At 32.8% G+C, this 26,652-nt stretch overlaps 1 protein-coding gene across 1 annotated transcript in view; it reads left to right on the top strand.

Moving 5' to 3' along the window:
* Nucleotides 1-25,819, top strand: part of LOC120432556 (limbic system-associated membrane protein) — a 185,252-nt gene extending 159,433 nt beyond the window's left edge. The window contains exons 10-11 of the mRNA XM_039597785.2: nucleotides 9,356-9,526; nucleotides 23,121-25,819. Of these exons, the coding sequence (XP_039453719.1) occupies nucleotides 9,356-9,526; nucleotides 23,121-23,285 (336 nt within the window). The 3' untranslated portion in view covers nucleotides 23,286-25,819. The remainder of the gene's footprint in view (nucleotides 1-9,355; nucleotides 9,527-23,120) is intronic.
* Nucleotides 25,820-26,652: the final 833 nt, after the last annotated feature.

Here is a 26,652-nt window from a genome sequence, read left to right as displayed (position 1 = left end):
TTGTAAATTTGGTCGTAGAAGGCGTATAATTGCGAGATAAAACTTTGGTGTCTTCGATCAAACAACTTCCCAGAAATCAATAAAATTCCCAAAAATAGTCCTGAAAAGTTAGATTTTTATAATCACCCTTATCGTGAACCACTCTAATTTTCAACAAAACCAAAAGTTGCCCCTTTCCATTTGCAACATATCTCCTGAAGATATCAAAACATATAATGCGATCTGGACCACTGTGCAATGATTGCAACGCTTGCTTGGAGCGTATCCTAGAATTTTTACCTCCACAAAAACCGACCAACTACAAGCGAAACTTACTTGAGAACCGTGGAGATTTTCCCTTGACCTCCTTAAAAAGTACAATCACATTTTTGCAAAATTGGACAATTTTGCAATAAGAAGAAAATATCTTCATTGGTTGCTGCGAACCCTGAAAAACAAAACAAAAAATCTTAATTGGTAATTTAAAAATGTACCCCTAATTTGTGTACTTGTGTAAAACTGAGAATTAATTTAATTTAAAGAAAAATGGAAAAAAATTAGAACCGACTTTTCTGCCATCTGATTTTGCAGTTGGAAGATGATTTATCTCCAAACTACCCGCAGCGAAATCAGCAAACCACAGTCCACGAATTTGCAAAGCTAAAATTAGGTTGAAATTGAAATCACAAAAAAAGAAGCCTCATCCCCAAAAAAGCGCAAATACCATTCCGAATCCACTTCTCACCAGAAAAATTTCGTTTCGCCAGCCCCAATTTGCATGCCGCGTCGTCGTCGTCATCCAAAAAGCCACAATCCTCTTCCCGGAGGGTCAATCTCGGTCCTAGCGAAGAAATGTGCCATTTCTGACTGTTAATCTTATTACTCGGTTTCTCTCTTTCTCTCGCGCGTTGATCGTGGCCAAGGAGCTCTTCTCGATTCGATGATTACATATCATAGCCAGACGACAGTGTCCTAGCGCGGAGTCTTGGCTCCTTCGAGGACGAGGGAGTTGCCTCTATTTGCACAATTTATCATTTTATCAATCTTTAATTACTTTTCCATTTGCCGTTTCGCTGGCAGTTCGCTTCTCTGGGAGGGTGAACTTTGGGGAGCTTTTCATTGGAAGCTTCTGCATCGTTCGTTTTTTTAAGACAATTTTTCAAACAAATATTCCCTCAGCTGAAAGTCTCGAGAAACTGCTGGTTTGGAGTCGGTTCTGGAAGGCAAGAAGTGCAACAGAGCTGACAGTGCCGGATGTTATCGCAGTTTCATTAGTCACAATGACTTTCCGTATTATTCGCTGCGGAATAAGCTTTTCTCGGTTGGATGGATATGCTGGGAAAGCTGGGAATTGGTGCTCGGCAGACGGGTGCAGTCTGGGGATCAGGGCCAAAGATAACAAGAAAAGTTCAAACCCTTGAAAATTCGAAAAATTTAGAAATTGGAACTTGAAATTTTTAAAATTAAAAAAGTTGAAAAGGTAGAAAAGGTTGAAAAGGTTGAAAAGGTTGAAAAGGTTGAAAGTTAAAAAGTTGAAAAAGTTGAAAATGTTGAAAAAGTTCAAAATGTTCAAAATGTTGAAAGGTTGAAAATGTTGAAAAATTGAAAACGATAACTTTATAAAACTAACTAAAATGATAACAATAACTAAAATGATAACAATAATTAAAAAGATAATAAGAGGTTGAAAAGGTTGAAAAGGTTGAAAATGTTTAAAATGTTGAAAATGTTGAAAAGGTTGAAAAAGTTCAAAATGGTCAAAATGTTCAAAATGTTCAAAATGTTCAAAATGTTCAGAATGTTCAAAATGTTCAAAATGTTCAAAATGTTCAAAATGTTCAAAATGTTCAAAATGTTCAAAATGTTCAAAATGTTCAAAATGTTCACAATGTTCAAAATGTTCAAAATGTTCAAAATGTTCAAAATGTTCAAAATGTTCAAAATGTTCAAAATGTTCAAAATGTTCAAAATGTTCAAAATGTTCAAAATGTTCAAAATGTTCAAAATGTTCAAAATGTTCAAAATGTTCAAAATGTTCAAAATGTTCAAAATGTTCAAAATGTTCAAAATGTTCAAAATGTTCAAAATGTTCAAAATGTTCAAAATGTTCAAAATGTTCAAAATTTTCAAAATGTTCAAAATGTTCAAAATGTTCAAAATGTTCAAAATGTTCAAAATGTTCAAAATGTTCAAAATGTTCAAAATGTTCAAAATGTTCAAAATGTTCAAAATGTTCAAAATGTTCAAAATGTTCAAAATGTTCAAAATGTTCAAAATGTTCAAAATGTTCAAAATGTTCAAAATGTTCAAAATGTTCAAAATGTTCAAAATGTTCAAAATGTTCAAAATGTTCAAAATGTTCAAAATGTTCAAAATGTTCAAAATGTTCAAAATGTTCAAAATGTTCAAAATGTTCAAAATGTTCAAAATGTTCAAAATGTTCAAAATGTTCAAAATGTTCAAAATGTTCAAAATGTTCAAAATGTTCAAAATGTTCAAAATGTTCAAAATGTTCAAAATGTTCAAAATGTTCAAAATGTTCAAAATGTTCAAAATGTTCAAAATGTTCAAATGTTCAAAATGTTCAAAATGTTCAAAATGTTCAAAATGTTCAAAATGTTCAAAATGTTCAAAATGTTCAAAATGTTCAAAATGTTCAAAATGTTCAAAATGTTCAAAATGTTCAAAATGTTCAAAATGTTCAAAATGTTCAAAATGTTCAAAATGTTCAAAATGTTCAAAATGTTCAAAATGTTCAAAATGTTCAAAATGTTCAAAATGTTCAAAATGTTCAAAATGTTCAAAATGTTCAAAATGTTCAAAATGTTCAAAATGTTCAAAATGTTCAAAATGTTCAAAATGTTCAAAATGTTCAAAATGTTCAAAATGTTCAAAATGTTCAAAATGTTCAAAATGTTCAAAATGTTAAAATGTTCAAAATGTTGAAAATGTTGAAAATGTTGAAAATGTTGAAAATGTTGAAAATGATGAAAATGTTCAAAATGTTGAAAATGTTCAAAATGTTCAAAATGTTCAAAATGTTCAAAATGTTCAAAATGTTCAAAATGTTCATAATGTTCAAAATGTTCAAAATGTTCAAAATGTTCAAAATGTTCAAAATGTTCAAAATGTTCAAAATGTTCAAAATGTTCAAAATGTTCAAAATGTTCAAAATGTTCAAAATGTTCAAAATGTTCAAAATGTTAAAATGTTCAAAATGTTGAAAATGTTGAAAATGTTGAAAATGTTGAAAATGTTGAAAATGATGAAAATGTTCAAAATGTTGAAAATGTTCAAAATGTTCAAAATGTTCAAAATGTTCAAAATGTTCAAAATGTTCAAAATGTTCAAAATGTTCAAAATGTTCAAAATGTTCAAAATGTTCAAAATGTTCAAAATGTTCAAAATGTTCAAAATGTTCAAAATGTTCAAAATGTTCAAAATGTTCAAAATGTTCAAAATGTTCAAAATGTTCAAAATGTTCAAAATGTTAAAATGTTCAAAATGTTCAAAATGTTCAAAATGTTCAAAATGTTCAAAATGTTCAAAATGTTAAAATGTTCAAAATGTTGAAAATGTTGAAAATGTTGAAAATGTTGAAAATGTTGAAAATGATGAAAATGTTCAAAATGTTGAAAATGTTCAAAATGTTCAAAATGTTCAAAATGTTCAAAATGTTCAAAATGTTCAAAATGTTCAAAATGTTCAAAATGTTCAAAATGTTCAAAATGTTCAAAATGTTCAAAATGTTCAAAATGTTCAAAATGTTCAAAATGTTCAAAATGTTCAAAATGTTCAAAATGTTCAAAATGTTCAAAATGTTAAAATGTTCAAAATGTTGAAAATGTTGAAAATGTTGAAAATGTTGAAAATGTTGAAAATGATGAAAATGTTCAAAATGTTCAAAATGTTCAAAATGTTCAAAATGTTCAAAATGTTCAAAATGTTCAAAATGTTCAAAATGTTCATAATGTTCAAAATGTTCAAAATGTTCAAAATGTTCAAAGTGTTCAAAGTGTTCAAAATGTTCAAAATGTTCAAAATGTTCAAAATGTTCAAAATGTTCAAAATGTTCAAAATGTTCAAAATGTTCAAAATGTTCAAAATGTTCAAAATGTTCAAAATGTTCAAAATGTTCAAAATGTTCAAAATGTTCAAAATGTTCAAAATGTTCAAAATGTTCAAAATGTTCAAAATGTTCAAAATGTTCAAAATGTTCAAAATGTTCAAAATGTTCAAAATGTTCAAAATGTTCAAAATGTTCAAAATGTTCAAAATGTTCAAAATGTTCAAAATGTTCAAAATGTTCAAAATGTTCAAAATGTTCAAAATGTTCAAAATGTTCAAAATGTTCAAAATGTTCAAAATGTTCAAAATGTTAAAATGTTCAAAATGTTGAAAATGTTGAAAATGTTGAAAATGTTGAAAATGTTGAAAATGATGAAAATGTTCAAAATGTTGAAAATGTTCAAAATGTTCAAAATGTTCAAAATGTTCAAAATGTTCAAAATGTTCAAAATGTTCAAAATGTTCAAAATGTTCAAAATGTTCAAAATGTTCAAAATGTTCAAAATGTTCAAAATGTTCAAAATGTTCAAAATGTTAAAATGTTCAAAATGTTCAAAATGTTCAAAATGTTCAAAATGTTCAAAATGTTCAAAATGTTCAAAATGTTCAAAATGTTCAAAATGTTCAAAATGTTCAAAATGTTCAAAATGTTGAAAATGATGAAAATGTTCAAAATGTTGAAAATGTTCAAAATGTTCAAAATGTTCAAAATGTTCAAAATGTTCAAAATGTTCAAAATGTTCAAAATGTTCAAAATGTTCAAAATGTTCAAAATGTTCAAAATGTTCAAAATGTTCAAAATGTTCAAAATGTTCAAAATGTTCAAAATGTTCAAAATGTTCAAAATGTTCAAAATGTTCAAAATGTTCAAAATGTTCAAAATGTTAAAATGTTCAAAATGTTAAAAATGTTGAAAATGTTGAAAATGTTGAAAATGTTGAAAATGATGAAAATGTTCAAAATGTTGAAAATGTTCAAAATGTTCAAAATGTTCAAAATGTTCAAAATGTTCAAAATGTTCAAAATGTTCATAATGTTCAAAATGTTCAAAATGTTCAAAATGTTCAAAGTGTTCAAAGTGTTCAAAATGTTCAAAATGTTCAAAATGTTCAAAATGTTCAAAATGTTCAAAATGTTCAAAATGTTCAAAATGTTCAAAATGTTCAAAATGTTCAAAATGTTCAAAATGTTCAAAATGTTCAAAATGTTCAAAATGTTCAAAATGTTCAAAATGTTCAAAATGTTCAAAATGTTCAAAATGTTCAAAATGTTCAAAATGTTCAAAATGTTCAAAATGTTCAAAATGTTCAAAATGTTCAAAATGTTCAAAATGTTCAAAATGTTCAAAATGTTCAAAATGTTCAAAATGTTCAAAATGTTCAAAATGTTCAAAATGTTCAAAATGTTCAAAATGTTCAAAATGTTCAAAATGTTAAAATGTTCAAAATGTTGAAAATGTTGAAAATGTTGAAAATGTTGAAAATGTTGAAAATGATGAAAATGTTCAAAATGTTGAAAATGTTCAAAATGTTCAAAATGTTCAAAATGTTCAAAATGTTCAAAATGTTCAAAATGTTCAAAATGTTCAAAATGTTCAAAATGTTCAAAATGTTCAAAATGTTCAAAATGTTCAAAATGTTCAAAATGTTCAAAATGTTCAAAATGTTCAAAATGTTCAAAATGTTCAAAATGTTCAAAATGTTCAAAATGTTCAAAATGTTAAAATGTTCAAAATGTTGAAAATGTTGAAAATGTTGAAAATGTTGAAAATGTTGAAAATGATGAAAATGTTCAAAATGTTGAAAATGTTCAAAATGTTCAAAATGTTCAAAATGTTCAAAATGTTCAAAATGTTCAAAATGTTCATAATGTTCAAAATGTTCAAAATGTTCAAAATGTTCAAAGTGTTCAAAGTGTTCAAAATGTTCAAAATGTTCAAAATGTTCAAAATGTTCAAAATGTTCAAAATGTTCAAAATGTTCAAAATGTTCAAAATGTTCAAAATGTTCAAAATGTTCAAAATGTTCAAAATGTTCAAAATGTTCAAAATGTTCAAAATGTTCAAAATGTTCAAAATGTTCAAAATGTTCAAAATGTTCAAAATGTTCAAAATGTTCAAAATGTTCAAAATGTTCAAAATGTTCAAAATGTTCAAAATGTTCAAAATGTTCAAAATGTTCAAAATGTTCAAAGTGTTCAAAGTGTTCAAAATGTTCAAAGTGTTCAAAATGTTCAAAATGTTCAAAATGTTCAAAATGTTGAAAATGTTCAAAATGTTCAAAATGTTCAAAATGTTCAAAATGTTCAAAATGTTCAAAATGTTCAAAATGTTCAAAATGTTCAAAATGTTCAAAATGTTCAAAATGTTCAAAATGTTCAAAATGTTCAAAATGTTGAAAATGTTCAAAATGTTCAAAATGTTCAAAATGTTCAAAATGTTCAAAATGTTCAAAATGTTCAAAATGTTCAAAATGTTCAAAATGTTCAAAATGTTCAAAATGTTCAAAATGTTCAAAATGTTCAAAATGTTCAAAATGTTCAAAATGTTCAAAATGTTCAAAATGTTCAAAATGTTCAAAATGTTCAAAATGTTCAAAATGTTCAAAATGTTCAAAATGTTCAAAATGTTCAAAATGTTAAAATGTTCAAAATGTTGAAAATGTTGAAAATGTTGAAAATGTTGAAAATGTTGAAAATGATGAAAATGTTCAAAATGTTGAAAATGTTCAAAATGTTCAAAATGTTCAAAATGTTCAAAATGTTCAAAATGTTCAAAATGTTCAAAATGTTCAAAATGTTCAAAATGTTCAAAATGTTCAAAGTGTTCAAAGTGTTCAAAATGTTCAAAATGTTCAAAATGTTCAAAATGTTCAAAATGTTCAAAATGTTCAAAATGTTCAAAATGTTCAAAATGTTCAAAATGTTCAAAATGTTCAAAATGTTCAAAATGTTCAAATGTTCAAAATGTTCAAAATGTTCAAAATGTTCAAAATGTTCAAAATGTTCAAAATGTTCAAAATGTTCAAAATGTTCAAAATGTTCAAAATGTTCAAAATGTTCAAAATGTTCAAAATGTTCAAAATGTTCAAAATGTTCAAAATGTTCAAAATGTTCAAAATGTTCAAAGTGTTCAAAGTGTTCAAAATGTTCAAAGTATTCAAAATGTTCAAAATGTTCAAAATGTTCAAAATGTTGAAAATGTTCAAAATGTTCAAAATGTTCAAAATGTTCAAAATGTTCAAAATGTTCAAAATGTTCAAAATGTTCAAAATGTTCAAAATGTTCAAAATGTTCAAAATGTTCAAAATGTTCAAAATGTTCAAAATGTTCAAAATGTTCAAAATGTTGAAAATGTTCAAAATGTTCAAAATGTTCAAAATGTTCAAAATGTTCAAAATGTTCAAAATGTTCAAAATGTTCAAAATGTTCAAAATGTTCAAAATGTTCAAAATGTTCAAAATGTTCAAAATGTTCAAAATGTTCAAAATGTTCAAAATGTTCAAAATGTTCAAAATGTTCAAAATGTTCAAAATGTTCAAAATGTTCAAAATGTTCAAAATGTTCAAAATGTTCAAAATGTTCAAAATGTTCAAAATGTTCAAAATGTTCAAAATGTTCAAAATGTTCAAAATGTTCAAAATGTTCAAAATGTTCAAAATGTTCAAAATGTTCAAAATGTTCAAAATGTTCAAAATGTTGAAAAGTTGAAAACGATAACTTTATAAAACTAAGTTAAAATGATAAAAATAATTAAAAAGATAATTAGAGGTTGAAAAGGTTGAAAAGGTTTAAAAGGTTTAGAAGGTTTAAAAGGTTTAAAAGGTTGAAAAGGTTGAAAAGGTTGAAAAGGTTGAAAAGGTTGAAAAGGTTGAAAAGGTTGAAAAGGTTGAAAAGTTTGAAAAGGTTGAAAAGTTTGAAAGTTTTAAAGTTGAAAAGGTTAAAAAGGTTGAATAGGTTGAAAAGTTGAAAAGTTAATAATGTAATTTAAGAAAATAAAATCTTGAATTAAAAGAAATCAAATCAAAAATCCATTTGTCTAAAAAACGATAAAATGATAAAATGATAAAATGATAAAATGATAAAATGATAAAATGATAAAATGATAAAATGATAAAATGATAAAATGATAAAATGATAAAATGATAAAATGATAAAATGATAAAATGATAAAATGATAAAATGATAAAATGATAAAATGATAAAATGATAAAATGATAAAATGATAAAATGATAAAATGATAAAATGATGGAATGATAAAATGATAAAATGATAAAATGATAAAATGATAAAATGATAAAATGATAAAATGATAAAATGATAAAATGATAAAATGATAAAATGATAAAATGATAAAATGATAAAATGATAAAACTTAAAAAAAGGCCAAGTGATAAGTCAATTTGTCTATGACTTTTGGGTTCAGATCCTCCCACAGCATCCAACCCAGCAGTGTTGGCACTGATTCAGTCTCACACTGCCCCTGGTTGCTCGCCATGTGCAGGGCTGCCAACCAAAGCTCTATCATTCTTTTTCATCACATCCCTTTTGGCTTCTCCACCGCGCCAGAGTCACTTTGGGCTTTGATTTAGTGACACGACCGTGTCTTCATTCGGTCTAGGGTTTAGTTTCGCCATTTTTTTTAGAAGGAAAAAATCTCTTTCAGGGTGGGTTGAATGAATTTCAGTGTTGCCAGTGCAGCAGCAACAGAGTGACTGACGAGATGACGAGCGCTGATTGCAGCGAATTGAATAACTGGCACTGGCATGGCAGGGCAAAACCCACAAAGGAGCAAATCTAATTTCAGCAGTTTGTCACTTGGTGCAATGAATGGCGGTCTCTTGATATGACTGCTCAGTTTGGGGTTTTAAGGGGCCATTTCAAGCTTCAATCGATATTGCTTTCAAATTGGCTATCAATCGCCAGCGTAAGAATTTGCTCTTCTGGAAATCTCAACCAGAAGTAATGGCAGATAAAATGCAAGTTTGCTCATCAACAATTTGTCCTCCATTTCAGTTTGATAAATTCCGTTAAACTCGTCCGTAAAAGCTCTCATCAAACTAATTCCTCCCACTAATACAATTCTCCCTTTTGTTCTTTCCATGACGCTACCGACCATCGTTCCTGCAACGGATTCAATCTGGCAAATCGACACGGTCATTTACACCATCGATAATGGCTCCACGTCCAATTTGGATCGCTGCTCCCGGACTACGACGATGATGATGACGATACGATAATGGTCCACCCCGAACGACACATTCCAACACAATCGATAACTTTGTGATTGTATTTCCCACCCTGAACCAGATGAACGAAACATATCAACATCCGGGCAGCTGGGAGGACACGATTTTAGTGCCAACATTAACCCGCTCCGATCCGACGCATTTTATTATGTCGCATGTGATAAAGGGATTATCGCCCAACTCGGTGTACGAGGTGATGATCCAGGCGCGGAACATGCACGGCTGGAACGAGGTAAGTTGAGCGAGTTGACGTCGTGGCTATCAATTTGACGGCCGCTTGCGTTTTTATATGATTTTGGGAAATTGATTGGAATAAGAAGAAAATGTTACAGAACCCATAAAACAACATTCTTCTAATAAAGTGTGTTGTAAAGTAAAATAAAATATAAGTAGAATGGAAAAAAACAGTCCATTTTAAATGTTTTCGGTTGATTAAAATTTAGCAAACATTGAAATTAAGGAATCTTGTGTGCATCCTGTAATTGGAATATTTTAATGAGAGGGAATTAAAAAATTTAGATTGAATTTTAAATTTATCATATCATATCACTGTAAAGTCCTTAAATTGTTTTTAAATCCCCCGGAAACAAATTGAATCCCTCACCAAAACAATGAAGTCAATCACATCACTCTCAGCGCTGGCTGTCATGTTTTCCACCGACCTTAGGCAGAGCTTTTATTTGTTATCTCTGGGTTCTGGCAACTGTTGTCGTACGAGCCGCCGCTCAACGCTTTAGTACCACACGACTCCCCGGCGCACCGTCAAATGTTTGGAGGTTTCGGTTCCGTGAGGGTCGCTCTGGGAGCACCGTTTGCCGACGGAGTGACATTTCACTTCCACGCGTCACCATTGTGTATCGTACATGCAAAATCCCTGGAGCGTCTTAAAAAAAACACACCAGAACAGGAAGGTTCTTGTCGACTTGGTCCTTTCTTCCAGCACTCTCCGAGTGCTCGGAAAGCCCATAGGCAGTGCCATCAAGGACCAACGAGGATGATAAACTTCACACATGACTGCAAATAAAAATATTACCAACCGACGACGACGACGAGGAAGGAACCGCCGTCACCACCATCACCGTCACCGTGGAGGGTCTTTTGGAAAAACACCGTAAACCTCTGTTCGAGCCGTCCTTCTGGTGGCTAAAGCCACTGGGGAAAAGAGGCCTGATGATGACACATTTTCCCACACATACCGCAGGATATAGCCGGTTCCGGAACGGAACCAGGAGGGACGTGACGTGGCGCAGGTGGTTTTGCTGGAAGTTTTAAGGCGGCGATGTTTAAGCCTCTGAAGGCAATGTTTTTTGGGAAGAAATTGTACAGATTTTTAGCACTTTTTTAAAATGCTTTCAAAATAGGTTAATCTCCTTCAACACTCTCAAAACAGGTCAATTTAATTCCCAAAACAATTTCGTGATTCGCGAGCCTCTTCTCGGTTCACACGCTCTCAACACAAGTTTCATACCAAGCCTACGTCAGTGACGCCAAGCTCAGCTGCTCGAAGTGATGGATTCTAATCAAATCCTTCCCGTTCTTCCCGTACAAAGTCCTCGCAGACATGGTAGACACATGTGAATTCTTCGCACGACACGACGCCGGCTCGTGAGGCCAGACTGCTGCTCCACAATCCATCATAATTAGAGACCCGAAACGAGAAGCAAATCAAATTTTCTCCCTCTTCAAGTGAGGTGCTGTTTCAATTTCCGGACACTTTTAAGGATCAACATGGGCTTCTTTAGACTTGTGTGAAAATCTATGATTCTTTGTCGAGTTTGCGATTTTCAAACAATGTGCGCGTCTTTGGGAGTCAAAAGATAGAAATTTATGCAAAATTCGGTGCAGATTTGACGATTTGGTGTTTTGTTTGTTATTGAATCTAAAAAATCGTCAAAAATCAATTTTACAACCAGTTTTAGTTCTTCAAAAAGCGTTGCACAGTGGTCCAGACTGCAAATTCATGCTGATTGATTGATTTTTGATTGTGAAGTTTTGGAGTGTCTACAGAAGGGTTATTGCAAATGGAAAGGGAGAGCATTAGGCTCGAAAGAAAATTAGGGTGAATTTGACCCAAAGTGTCAAAAAATCGAGTTTTGGTCATATTTTGGGTTTCGATGAGTTTATTTTTACACAGAAACTCAAAATATGATCAAAAATCAATATTTCGACGCTGTGGCACAATTCTGAAGGATCAACATGGGCTTCTTTAGACTTGTGCAGATTCAGATTCAACCGGTAAAATTACATGGAAAAATATTTCGTTGGACTATTTTCGAATTTCATTAGGGTCCGGCCCGAAGCCAGGAGCCCCCCCTCCCACCCCCACTGAATTTTTTGGAAGACTTATGGGAGAGAGGGAAGAAGAAGAAAAAGAAGAAAAATTCTTCTTCCAGCCCCTTCCCTAGAACCAAAATTCTGGCTACACTCCTGATTAGGGTGGATTCATTCACTTTTTCCTTGGAAATTTTACATTTTCAAAATAACGTATCTCAATTTTAAAGAAAAATCCTGAAAAGTTAGATTTTAAAAACACCATAAACATGAACCACCCTTGTTTTCAACCAAAAATTGCTTCTTTCCATTTGCAACACTTCCAAATTTTTCGGAAAATCAATTTCCACTTAATTTTGCGATGTGAGTTGGAAAGACATTGGAAAGAAGAATTCTTAATTTTTTTAAATATTTTAATGTTGAAAATTTAGCATTTAAATTTTTTTAATATGATTTTATGTGGGAATAAGTTAACGGAAATTTTTGTAATGTCCCATACCATAAAATAAAAAAATGTGTAAGTCTGGAGGGAGTAAAATTTGTAGGTGTAATATTACCGCTTTTATGATGTAGAATTCGAAAATCGGGCTTCAACATGCGAACGGGATACGTCTTGAGAGTCTTAACCTCAAATTTTAGCCAATTTAGGCCAACCCGCCTTGAGATATCGTGGCAACTGTAAATCAACTCAGTGTTTTGAAAAAAAAAACTCTCACAAAGTTTGACAGCAGGGCTGAGCTGAACGATTTTGAACTAGTTAGTCGCTGTTGGCGGGTTTAGGGCGCCAATGTTCTTGGCGAGGGCGCTTCTCCTCGTAGGGCGCCTATATTTGTACAAGGGGCGCCAAGTGATGAGCGGGGGGGGGGGGGGGGGGTGGAATATGCTGTTCGTTTTTTGATTACAAAAAAATAACAGCTACGTTAGCAAATGAAAAAGTGAGTTTCAGAAAGACACATAAATTTTATCCATTTGCCCTTTCCATTAGGTCCCTGCACTAATCATAAAATGTTGTTTGATTATCGGCAAACTGCAACAGTTGTTTAGCAACAGTACAAGTATGAATCCCCTATTCGGAAAGGTAATCAATTTTCATACAAACATATTTCATTTAAAATCAACATTATTCTATCTCAAAATAACATTGAAAACTTTATCAAGTTAACATTACTGTACCGACAGTTTGTCTGACTATGGGTCAAAAAACGATTCACTTCTCATTACTTCTTACGAACAAATCTAATCTAATCTATCTAATCTAATCTAATTACTTCTAACGAACAAAAACAATTTAAATGATAGCGAAAAAGCGAAGGATTGATCTTAGATAGTTTACCAACATTTTCCAAAAATATGATGGAATTTGATGAATCGTTTAAAAATTGAAACTAAAATAATGCTCTAATACGAAGCAATGATCAAAACAAGTAACTCAGCAGTGTTACTCTTTCAAAGGAATCGACCCATTTCAAAGAACATATTAGAAGGTTGATTTTTTGAAAAATCATTTTTGGTGAAAACCGTACCCCACATATATAAAGCTGCCAAAATCGCGGGTTTTGTTCTTGGAATGTGATATTTTCAGCAAACGTTTTTTAGATGTATCCTACTCTACCCTTTAAACATAATTAAGTTTCATTAAAAAGACTGAGGAATTGCAAATTCCATAAAAAAAATCATTTTGACCCGATTGCACCCCTACTAAAGGTAATTTTATTAATGATTTGGCAAAAATAGCCACTCTAGCCGCAATAAATTAAATCATCGCAGCGAACAAAAATGTATATTTCAAACACAGATCAGACCCTGATATACCATAACACCGGTCATTGTATGCTAGCGATGCATAAAACGAACAGTGTGAACAGAGCGAACAGCAACGTAGCAGCATCTAGAAAAAGGAAAGAATCATCAAAACGGAACACGTTGAAGAGCACTGCTAGTTGATTCAAAACAAACGCGGCAGCGTTTCGCGGCGCAACTTGGCAACTTGGCAAATTTGCAAAATGCAAAGTTTCTCTTGGGCCCTGCTGAGGGCGCCAAATGGTTTAAGGAGGGCGACATTTTTGTTAAAGAACTTGTTAGTCGACGACTAACCTCGACTAACCTACAGCTCAGCCCTGTTTGACAGTTCGCTTACTGCATAGCAAAATTTCAAATTTTAAATCGTCTGTAACTCTTTTTAATCCCTTCCTGCCCAGTGCAAAATCGAGATTTTTTAACGTTTTTCACCATTACTCGTAACTGGATCGACCAAATTGGATGAAATTTCAATGGTAATAAGTTAACATTCTGTTTAAACTAACGCAGGTTGAAACAGGTTGAAAAAATGCATGTTTGCAGAGAAATTTAATTTTTAAGGCAAAAAATAGTGGTGCTTTGGAGTAACCATGGGCGTTAGAGGGTTAATCATGAAATATCTTCATGAAACTTTTAGGAGTGATTGAAAATCATATTTTTAGTGGATTTTATAAATTTTTTGTAGCATGAAATTTTGTGATTTTCTACATGTATCTAACCCCTTAAAAGACTATGGTATCGTTCATTAGCAAAAAAAATTAAAAAAAAAAACAAACAATCAAAAACCTTAAAAGGTACACAGAAAAAAAATCATGGTAATATTACATCTGGAAAGGGGTACATCTTTTATGTCAGAAAAAATGTGTAATTTTACCTCTGAAAATGTGTAATTTTACATTTTTTCTGTTGTAATGTCGCTTTTTCAGTCTTAATTGAGGAAAAATTACATCATAAAAGAGGTAATATTCAACCTTCCAAAATTACACTTTCCAAATTTACACAATTATTTACTGTGTAGCGTTAAAAATATTAAAAACTAAAAAGGCAGAAGATGGTAGAACAAGCCTCATAGTAATAGAAAGAAAGAAAAAAACTAGACAAGATTAATGCAAATAGGTAAAAATACTAAAAATGAAACATGAAAAATATAAAACAAAAGATGTAAATAATTTCTTGTACACAGAAAAAAATAATGTAAATTTGGAAGCTGTAATTTTGGAAGGTTAAATATTACCTCTTTTATGATGTAATTTTACCTCAATTTAGACTGAAAAAGCAACATTGCACCAGAAAAGTGGTAAAATTACACATTTCCAGAGGAAAAATTACACATTTTTTCTGACATAAAAGATGTACCCCTTCCCAGATGAAATATTACCATGATTTTTTTTTCTGTGATAGAACAAAAGTTGCTCAAAAAGAATAAATATGTTGGAAAAAAACAATTAAAAACATATTGCCAATGTCAAAAAAAAGAAGATTGTTATAAAAAATCCCCCCCCCCCCTAAGATTTTTTAAGAAAATTTAGAGAAAAAAGTGTTTAAACATTTGTGGCCTTTTACGAAACCTCTTTCTAACTCTTAACAACTCTCTTTATTTTTGTTCAAAATGAATAACTTCTTTGACTCATTAGGATCAAAATAGCATAACGTTGTAGTTGAAAAATGGTAACTTTTTAACTGTTAGCTGAATAATTTTTTGTTGGACAAGCTTTAGATTTCTGATTTGAGAATTTTTTAATACTGAATTTTAATTAAAAATCTAATGATCTTAATGAGATGTGCAAAGATTTCGGCAATTGAACACTCAGTAAACTTGCTGAAATTTAGTTAAGGTATTTATATTTTTTTTTTCTTTTAAAATATTGCTTAGAAAAGTGAGTGAGCTTATGCCATCAAAGTAAATCCCTCATAATTCAATTTATCTTTTTGATTTGATTTGTGAAATATCGTCACCTTTTTGCAAAAATATTTCAAATTTTGTCTTTAATTTCTAAAGAGCTGATTTATACGATTTGAACCCGTTTGAATTGTTAGTTTAGTTAGTTAGATTTTAAGCCTCTTTTGATTGGTTATCTTTTTCCACAGATTTTGGTGAATTACAATCCAAGATTAAGCGTTAGCTCAACACTAAATTCCAACCCATTTTTTAACTTTCCCGTCGTCACGTACACGCAATGACAAGTGCGAAAAATGGCGGCCGCTTTTCCACGCAGGAATGTGAAGGACGAAATCCAAACAAGATTGAAAGCCATTTTTGTGGTGACGCTGGCGCTTTTTGGCACGCTCTAATCAGATTAAACGATGACATTTTTTTTGGCTGTTGTTTCTTGTTTCACATGCTGGCAAAACAAAGAGTTGATGTTTGTTTTCTGGCTCGTAATTTTAGTGGGTGGAGTGGGTTAGGAGGTGGGGTGGAAATCACATAACGTGACGTGACGTTCATTTAATTACCGTCACCGCCTTGTTCGTCATTCTTGGGGATTGATTAGAAAAGCATGCATTGTGCGAAGTCAAAGCTGAAATTGGATTAAAAGCTTTGATTTTACTCGGCTACTGTTTCTGTTGAATTAAAGTCGCCATAAAGAAACCTTAAATTTAAATTATGTTTTTAAATAAGCACAAATTCCCTTAATTTCCATTGCCAAATTAACGCTAATTAAACCTCGCCAACCATATTTACCCAGTGTTTAACCCAATCCAGTGGATAAACTGTTGCAAATGAGTTAAGCGAGTGAGAGAAGGACAGAGTGAAAACAGGCCCAATGAAACTGAGTATAAATGATAATGAAGACGAATTGGATTGTGCGCGGTCCCGGAATTAGTGGCAAATAATTAATTCAGAAATTGCGTTGGTGGCGTCGCCGGCAGTGTTGCCAGAAATCCCAAATGTGCTTCCATGATCACAACAACAACAACAATTGCTACGTGTGCCAACAATAGTAATCAACAATGGAGCGCAAGCAAGTGTCGATAATTATAATTGCTCACAGACAGTATAATGAGCACAACAACAAGGCAATAACAGGGCCTTGATTGCTTGTTTCAACTCTCTCTCTCTGTGTTTGCTCATATTTAATGCCGGGAGCAAATTAATGGGTTCGTCTTTCCGACAATTGTGCCTCTGCAAACCTCCCACTTCCATCCCCTCGTGTGTAGGGACTCAAGTTTTGATATATGAGAAGAGGGGGAGGGAAGGATTCCTTGCAAACACACATATTCTCATAAATACTGACGCAATCGACAGTTGCATTGATTGGTAAATAATTGCTTCCAGGTTTGGGTCCGGAGCAGGATTGGTTTCGGAATTCCTTGAAACATAGTCTTTTATAATTTTGCTATTCTTTAAAAAAGAAAAAACTTTTTTGAAGTTGATTTCAGTAAACGCTTCAGTTTAATCATGGTATGATAGAATTGGGCTCCCTGAACATGCTCTATTCAACAGAATTGAACTTGAGTGGATTCTCTGCCAGTAAATAAAATTTTAAATTTGGGTACAAATGGTACGGAATCATCTTAAGCAACCATGCGCACCCACGTTTATCTGTGTTATTACTTTAAATTTTAACATTTTACCCTAAAAAAGTCCTTTAATGTCGGATTCACCCAGGTCAGGTGTTCCGCCCATCTAGACCTTTAACATTCGCAAAAATTATGGCAAAATAAAAAGCTCATATTTGCCGCCTAATCCACCGGTAATCATGATAAGCAACACGCTCTCCGGTCACCAGCTCACGACTTCCGACATTTGCCACCACTAAGCCAGTGCTGGTCCACATTCTATATCCTTCGCTAAAAACTCCGGAATCCCATGGTGCACGGTTGGTTGCTCCAATAATTCCGACATTTTTACTACTTTATCATCCCGGCTTACGTGTGGCGGTGGTTTCCTGACTTCGAGCAGCAGAACCAGTTGGTGGCCACCCCAGGAGGAAAAATTAAATGATCATAAATAATTAAATTCCTCGACGTTCTGAGCACACTGGGACCGAGCGTCAACCAACAGGTTCTCTCATGTCTGCAAACGGAACAGAAGTCACCGAGCTCGGGGAAAATGTTTTAAAAATGCGAACCAGATGGGAGGCGATTACTTTCCATTTTTAATTCCACCCCATCGCAAATGGTCCTCGAATCTCCCCGGATCTGGGATCTCGCACTGTGTCAGGCAGGTCAGGACATTTTTTTTCTGCTGCGGGATTAAGGCGGCAATCGTCGTCGATGTCCGTGTGACTGAAAAGCTGAAAATCCCGGCTTCTCGCTTTTCCAACCCCCAGACGCAATAAACGAAGACGCATTTGACGGCAGAATCTCCGGCTCCCAAAGGGGAGCGAAGCTGGCAACGCTGTATAAGCCATCGAGAAGCCAGCCCCGTTGGTCTTAATCGAAAAGGATTACCCGAGATTCGCTTAACTTTTGATTTCGATCGGAAGCGCACCATCAAATAGATTTTTATTATTCAGGGGTTACCGGTTTTTGGGGCTTCCGTGTTGATGGAAGGTTGCTTTTGGCACGTGAATTGTAGAACGGTTCTAGATTAGAGCATTTAACTTCCTGAGGTTATAAATTTCCCGGAAAATGGGAAATTTTCAACAAATTTCCCGGGAATTCCCGGAAAATTTGAAATTTATCGAAATTTTTTTCTAATCCCTGTGCTGAGTAATATTTTGCATCAAAATTGTATAGAATATCAACTTACATGCTCAAAATAAGTAAGAGGATCAATTATACCTTGACTGCTTGTGAATAAACATATAACTGCTAAAACAATTTAAATTTTCCAATTGGTTTTTGTATTTTTTTTTCTTAAGAAGCATTTTTTTCGAATCACACTGTTTGGACAGTTACTATAATGAATCCATGCTCCAAAACCATAAAATTGCTTTTAAATATGTATCTGTGAATCTTTCAGCTCATGAATAAATAGATAAGCATTGAATTTACCTAAATATCAGTTTTTCACTTGAAATACCTTTTGTATGAAATCACAAATCAAAGTTGGAGCAAGATTTAGAAACATGTTTCCTTTTTATGCAAAGTTGTTTTTTTAATTAATCAGCCTAAAAAATGACTTTGGTTGAAAAGAATTTTCGTATTTGAACCTCTTACGTCCTTGGTAGCTTTAGTGCTCTATAAATTTTCAACATCAAACTGTAATTTCTCGAACATATTTAAACAAATTTACCATTTATTTCTTGCACAACCCTCTTTGAGACATTTAATAATACCAATTAAATTTTCAACCAATTTTTCCAGAAACGAAAAAACCACAATTTTGAGCATTTTTGTTGCTCAACAAAGAAAGCATTAATATTATTTGAAATAATCTTTGATATGAAATTTTCAGACGAACTGATAAGTTCAATAAGAACACAAAATTAAATAAAAAAAGTTAAGAAATTCCGCTTGAATTTTGGAAATTTCCGGAAAATTTATAAATTTCCTGGGAAACCGGAAATATGTTTTTGTTGGGAAATCTCGGGAATTCCTTGGATTTTTTTCCCGGGACAGGAAATTGGACGCTCTATTCTAGATCCTTAAAAAAGTGATATTTTTTTATTTGTAAATTAAACTGTGATTTGTTTATTCATTTCAATAATTCCCAAGTGAAGATTTCAATAAAATACTAAAAATCAATTCAGTTCAAAAGATGTACCAAATCTTTAAAGTTGCTGCATTGCAACATTACACAACTGTTTCATCATCACCGCGTGTTTTCAAGAACAATCTTTTCAGGAAAAAATAGTCATCGTTACTTTTCAATGTTGTTGTTTATTTTATGAACATGACTTTAACCTAAACATTCCATTTTTTATTGGAGACTTTTTAATAACAGCTGAGGAAACTTTTCAATAAATGAGTTTTTTTATATATTATTCTACCATCAAAATAGACAAAATGAGACGACAAGAAAAAACGTTGTAGAAGGTTGTAAATCGCCAAAAAAATTTAAAGTAAAGTTTTGACTGAGTGTAGAATATTTGGGACATGTTCAAAACTTAAAATTGTAAAATCCATTAGAGAAATAATATAATCAAGAATTAAAGATTATTACATAGGTAATTATTGTAAGCAAATATAATCTGTCTGCTCTGATTAAGTTGATACAACCTATATTATCTCAGTTTTTAGATTGATAATGGTTTTCTTGGATTTTTTGAATAAATATAATATTTCCTTAAGCAAGCAATAACCAGGTAATTGGATACCAAATATGTTCACAATTCGAAAATGGACTGCATATTACTGATATAAACTTCAAAATTCATATTTTTTTAATGAGTATTAAACTAAGATATTTTTTTATAAAAAAAATTACTGCTGAAAATGTATTTTCTGCAATATAAATAAAAGTGATATTTTATGTATTCTTGCTAAAAATATATATTTTTTAATATGGTTTTATAATATTAATCTCCAAGCATGCCCCACAAATTCAAAATCTCAGTTAAAAATAAATTTTCAAAACGTTTAACGATTTTCAACCTTTATCTTAGTGAATTCTTGTCTAATTTTGCACCTTTTGAAGAAGAATTTACACATCATTTCGCAAGTTTCCTGAACAGTTATTTAAAAGTTTCCAATAAATAATGAAGGAATTAGCTTAGCTTAGCTTAGCTTGGTTGACCGTACTCTAGCCGAGCATAAAGCTCGCAATAGCTAGGTTGGCGCCGATAAGGAAAATAAATGCGTCAGGAATGTGCCGAATGACACATTACCATTCATTTTTCCTTTTGGTCGACTCCTCACGATCAACGGGGGAAGTGGGGGAGGAATTTGATGATTGGACACCCTATAAAGATGCCTATGAACTTAGACGACCTCCAAGATATCCGGATTTGGAAGGGGAAAAGGATTGATGGGATACTTCACCGACGAATGAAGTAGTAGGCTTTGGTTGGTGAATATCATGAAATTTAAAATGCGGTAATAAAATAATGAAAATAAAAAAATAAATATGAACGCTCTCACCAAATTTGACCCCACACCAACGACGTCACTTCCATCCTGAGAGCTGTGTATGAGGAACTTGTCCTTCTTTCTCCGCTTCCTTGGCATCTCCTGGGCTGCCTGATGTGACCGCCAGCTGGTCCGCCGCAGTCACGACTGCCGCCGTCACCTCGAACTGGTTTCCAGTTTCTGCCAGGCCCTGATTTCCTCCGAAATGAGCTCCATGTCAGATTGCTTCCCCTTTGCTTGATACACTTCCACTTGTAGATTTTATTCCAAAGTTTTTCAAACAAGTTTTTCTTATGCACTTAAGTTGAACTTTTTCTGAAAAGTTTTCCAAAAAAAATCAATAACACGTGGCGGATCCAAAAAATAAACACAACAATACAATTTTTCACAAAATTACTATGGCACAAATTTTCATTTCCGCATTCTTTACTTTCCAGAGAAAAGTTTTCCTTTTTTTAGTTCTCACTTTTGACGTCTTCTGTACGAGGTGTTCTGCACCTCCCTTTCAGCTGGTAACTCATTTTGGCGAGGCAAAAAAACATCAAACGGGAAGAAAAATTGCAACACATTTTTTTGGTTCAAATCCCCATTTCGTTTCTAAATTTCGCGAACTTGACGATATTCCGATTTAGCAACACTCAATGAACACTTTTCAACATTTTCCATAACTCGTTCCTACCAAATACACAATAAAATTCAACTTTTCCGAGGGACACCAAATCACGCGCACGTTTTATCAAGACTCCTTTCCAATAAATAATGAAAGAATTTTACATAAAAAACGTTCCTTAATCCACCTTTAGGTGGTTGGTGCCTTCCTCGCATTCATAAAGTGAAGACATTACACAGCCTCAAAAAAGTGTATAAATAACACTTATTTTCAAAATATCTGAGATCCGGCCTCAAAAAAAGTTTATTAAAAAAACACTAAGTACTTATAACTTTTGATAGAGTTGTCAGATCTTCAATTTTTTGAGCTTGTTGGAAAGGTCTTTTGATTACCTATCTAACGATGGGTCGCATGATAGATCCGGACAACTTTTTCATCAACCTAATTGAGATCCGGCCTCAAGAAAGTGTATAAATAACACTTAAGTGCTCATAACTTTTGATGGGGTTGTCAGATCGTCGATGTTTTGAGCGCATTGGAAAGGTCTTTCAAATACCTTTCTAACAATATATAGCATGACAGGTTTTCTTACAAAATACACCCTTTTTATAATCTTCCGAAGTTTAGCTAAAATCGTTTTTTTAGCTTAACTTTTGAAGTACTTTTCTAAACTTCATAATATTAACTAGGGTCTTGTGGGACCCCAAGACGGATCAAATGAGACCAAAACGGTCCAAATCGGTTTAGCCAGTCCGGAGATAATCGTGTGCATATTTTTCGGTGCACGGACTTACAGACATACACACACACAGACATTTGTTCAGAATTGGATTCTGAGTCGATAGGTATATGTGAAGGTGGGTCTACGAGGTCGAATAAAGAAGTTCATTTTTCGAGTGATTTTATAGCCTTTCCTCATTGAGGTGAGGAAGGCAAAAACACACAAAATATAGATATCTCAGAAATTTTTCGATTAAACATTTCACTTTTAGACGTATTTTTTTCAATAAAACATTTTTTTCTGCCATCATGTATTTTTAGATAAGGTTGTATTGTTTTGTTTGCTAAAATATTTTTTATATGATGGTGGATTATTTCTTTTTATATTTTAACGTGTGAAATTTATATTTGAAGTCAATCAATTCCCACAAGCCTTAGTTAACCCTGATGTTTCAAAATTATTTGATTTTTTTTACTTGCAAAAGTGTATATTTTTCCGAGTTTGGTTGATGCAAATATTATAATAATGTTATGTCTCTTGTTCTGTTGATTCTGGTTTAAGTCAAAAAATGAGGGGACAAAAAGTAACAAGCCATGATCGTTTCACCATTTTATTGAAAAAAGTGTTAAAAAAACTAGGATAATTTTTTACAATCATGATTTAAAAAAAAATGCTTCGACGAAAAATAAAATAAATTAAATAATAAGTTAAACATTTTAAAGTTGGTTCAATGATGCTTGAATGAATATCAACGTCGGAAAGTGTATTTTAAATTGTTTTAGGTTGATTGCACAATATAATCCATTGAAGTTTTGAACTTATGAAACATTACCTTAAACTGATTTTTGCGATCAAAAACATCGTTTGAAAATCGCGCGTCATTATTACAGATTTGATCTAATTGGGTTTTAGGATCATCTCTGGGGAAAAAATCGTCCGGATTGATTGAGTTATGTCCGAGAACCAGCGAGTTGAAGTTGCAGCCCAGAATCGAATATCCGAATGTCTCGGAAAAAAATTACAAAAATCAATCAATAAATTCAAATTTAATTTTAAAAGTAAGCAAATAGAATAAAAATTGATTCAGTCCCAGTTGGAATCCAGAATAGAACATAGAATATGATCAAAATACAACTAATATTTGGTGGGATTTGAATTAGCATAGTTCAAAAAAATGTTTCAAAACTTTTTAAATACGCGCCGATTCCTGATTTTTCAAAGGGGATTTCAAGTCTAGGAATAATTCGAGGATAGTTTAATATTTTAACCATAATATTATCAAAGTAATGATGAATTTTTATTCAAATAAAATGGAAAAAACAAGATATCAAGTTATGAACGTCTTATGAAAAAAAACAGGTTTTTTTTTCAAAGATGCGTTATAATTACATCTTATTTCAGTTTTAAAAAATAAATAATTATCATACAAATTTTTAAAATTATTTTTTCCCACTTACCACTTCATTCCAGATCAGCGACATCCACCAGTTCTACACGCGCAACTACGAGCTGGCCCTGAACGAGCTGGAGTTTGTGATGAGCTCGATCTCGAACAACAACGGTGCCGCTGGCCGCACCGCCACGCTCAGCAGCTGGTTGGTTGGCATCCTTGCCGCCGTGTTGCTAGGTCGTTAATTGACGAGGTGTTTAATTTTCTTTTTTTCGTTTCACTAGTCGATAAGGTAGGACTTTTTGTAACTTTGCACTATTAAACTCTTGGGGAAAAAGATGAAAAAAAAACAAACACGATGATGATGAGCGGTGAAAGAAACCGATGAACTGAACAATTTAAGGGAGAAAATGTAACACTAACTGAAATAACACTTTTAGAATACAAACAAAAAAGGGGTAGATATTTTCCTTTAGGTTGGTGGTGTGTAGAGCAGTGCAGTGCAGCGCGCAGTGTGCAACAAAACAACAACCATCAAGCTTTAGCGAGTAAACAAAAAAAGGTGTTTTTTATGCCGAAACCATTAATCGGATCCGCGATAATCAGGATTCCACGCTAGGGTTAAGTGGTCGATAGGGCAACAAAGGTAGTCGAGGGTTAGGGGGATGGAGGAGGAGGGTCAGAAAAACTAATAATGATCCGGCGTGGTAATCGCTACGCAGCAATTACAGTAATACCCACTATAAATATTTGTACATAAAACAGAAAAGCAGAGGCTGCTCGTGTATGTGTTTGTGTTTCTGTGGGGGAAGTGTGGGTGGTTGGAGGAGTATTGGTTTGTTTGCATACGGTGGAGGTGGTAGAAAAACATCCAATTCAATCCGTTCACCACTATTTCGTTGGTGTTGAGCTCTCTTGGTTTAGTCACAATTCTTTAGATTTAAATATGTGGAAAATTCTGTCAAAATGAAGACATTTCATCCACTATTCTTCACGAGATGGCGTATGAAATCAAAAAGCCATCTTGAAGCAACTATTTAAATAGAAAACTGTATTATGTTGAGGGAAACAACATAAAAGCGTCTCCCTGATCATTAGCGGCGCATGCCTTGTTATAATGTAGATTTTGATTTTACTATTCTCTACCAGATGGCACTGTAAACTGTTTAGAACCAGAACGCCATCTTGTGGCGAATGGCAAAGTCACGATCTACATTCTGACTAGGCTGATTAAAATTAAACAGATTTTCAATAATTTTTGAGATTAATAAATAAACCTCGCAACAAATGCAATATTTTGAGATATTTTTAATGGATTTTTTTTTTCAAATATATTTCTACCAAGAGAGTACAAAATCAACGTTATTTGTCGGTGTAGTCCAGCATGAACAAAGAGCTGGGGCAAACATGAAAAAACCGCCAACTGACTCTTCTAAACATACACACACACAGACAGAACTCACTCAAATAGAGCAAACTCGTGCAACCGTATGTGTATGGTTAATGTTTTTAGCAGAAAGCCCGTAAAAAATGTGATTTAGATGATATCTGTTTGTCAATATGCCCACTAGTGTGAGTGTGTTTGCGATTGTATGAGGAAGGCGTGAGGGATTTTCCGGTGGGGAAAAGGGGAGCAGATTATTAATTGGTTTCGATGATTGAATTTCATGGATTTGGTCGGCGACCGGTGGGAGTAATTAAAACTTTTGAGGGTTCGATTTTCCGCTTTATTTGCGGGGCCATCAATACGCTGATTATGTGGTCTCCAGTGAGCTAAACGCGGTTGCAATTGGGGAGCTTTGTAATTGACCGCTCTGGAGGGGGTTTAGTTTCAGTTTAGTTTACTAATCTGGTTGCGATTTGAGCATTCGGAGATTTATTTGCGTAATTTTGTTTGGATTAGCGTGAATGATTTCGCCATTTCGAGTTTGTGGCATTTTGGGATTTCGGATCACGTTTTCATCACACCACAAAATAATTGAAAATTGATACTTACTATTTGCTAGCCAGCAATTTTAAACAATTTTCAAACGGAAGTGTTTCAAAGTTGAACAAAGCTACTTTGGATTTTATTCACTTCCGGCGAATGTGATTCTCCCTATTTCGAACACTTTCCCAACCACTCTAAAAGCCGATCAACCACCATCCTAATGGATGTTCCGGCGGTAGTGGTCACCGTAAAAGGAAGACACTTTCAGGCCGGTCCCACGGTCATGAATATTAGAGCACACAGCACCCGAGTTGCGACCCGAAAAACTTGCCTCCTCGCGCAAATCCCTTTCCCGTTCGATTAGAGCAAGACTTGCCCGGCATCAACAACTTCTTTAGAGTTTCGGAGGGAAGAAAACTCGCTCGCAACTTTTACCTGGGAAAAACCACATCCTCTCAATCCCCGCAACTTTTCTAAGTCGTTTTAGACGCAACCAGGGCTATAGTGGTGGGCAAATTTTGCTTGCGGAAAAGTTTTCCCCCACAGCTGCGTGCACTTCCCACACCGGGATTGAGAGCTGCTGCACGGTCGGGATGCTGGGGGATCTGGCTTACGGTTCAAGCTTCTTGACTTGGCCTCCTCCCTTGACTCTGGTGGCAGGGAAAACTATTTGGAAGCTTTCTGCTTGGGAGAGTGGTGCGTTTTTAACCTGGAAGATTTGGCCTTCCTGGATAGTGGCTTCTTAGAAGGTGCACTGAAGAAAAAAGTGGAAAGATTTGAAGAAACTTTTTCGAATTTTTATCGTCACAAAATCAAATAAAAAAATGCTCAGCCAGGAATTAATTGTTGAATATGACAAAGTATTTATAAATTCTCAAAAAAAATCTAAGATTCTCAGGTTGATCATTATCTTTCAGTAGAAGAACATACGATATAATTTAATAACTGGAAAAAAAACGTTGGCTCTTAATTTTATGTAGATTTCAAAAATAATATAGTTTGAAACATATGCTCATTTTAAGACTTATTTTGAACCTTCTAGCAAATGCAACAATATTCGAAATTTACAAATTTGCATTTTTCTTGTTTGCCAGTGTTTCTCAACCGCTGAGGATTTTGATCTCTTGGGGGAAGGGGGTTTAATCGCAAAAGTAATCTACTGTATTTGAACATATTTGCAAAAAAAAGAACTTGATTAACATTTTAAAGTTTGTTTTGTTTGGCAGTTAAATTTTTTTTAACATATTATTTTGTGTTTTTGCCATTTATTGCATAAACAGTAAGTTTTAAAATTATTCGGATTTGTTGATTTTTTTCTGTGAGTACCATTTAATCAAAATATTTATTTGATTTTTTGGCATTTTTTTTTTTAAGATAGAGCTGTTTTTTTCTATTTTAAGAAAGGAATGTTTTATTTCTGTAAACTTTAGCATTTTTCTCATAAGTTAACAGTTATTGAAAACGTTTAAAAATATTCTTATTTTTTTTCGATTACGAAAATTTATGTTAATTTTTCTAAGTTTTTTGGAAAAGTAATTTTTTCCTGTGTTAATATATTTGTTCAAACCTGACCAGCGACAAAAATATTAAATTAAATTTGTACCAGCTTTATGGTATGTACTCAGTAAAAAATTGTGTAAATTTGGAAAGGCGTCATCCATAAAGTATGTCACGCTCTAGGG

This window comes from Culex pipiens, chromosome 2 (genome assembly GCF_016801865.2).
Source record: "Culex pipiens pallens isolate TS chromosome 2, TS_CPP_V2, whole genome shotgun sequence".
In the NCBI taxonomy this organism is placed as follows: Eukaryota; Metazoa; Arthropoda; class Insecta; order Diptera; family Culicidae; genus Culex; species Culex pipiens.
The sequence above is the reverse complement of the archived record's forward strand: the minus strand, read 5'-3'. Positions and strand labels throughout refer to the sequence as shown.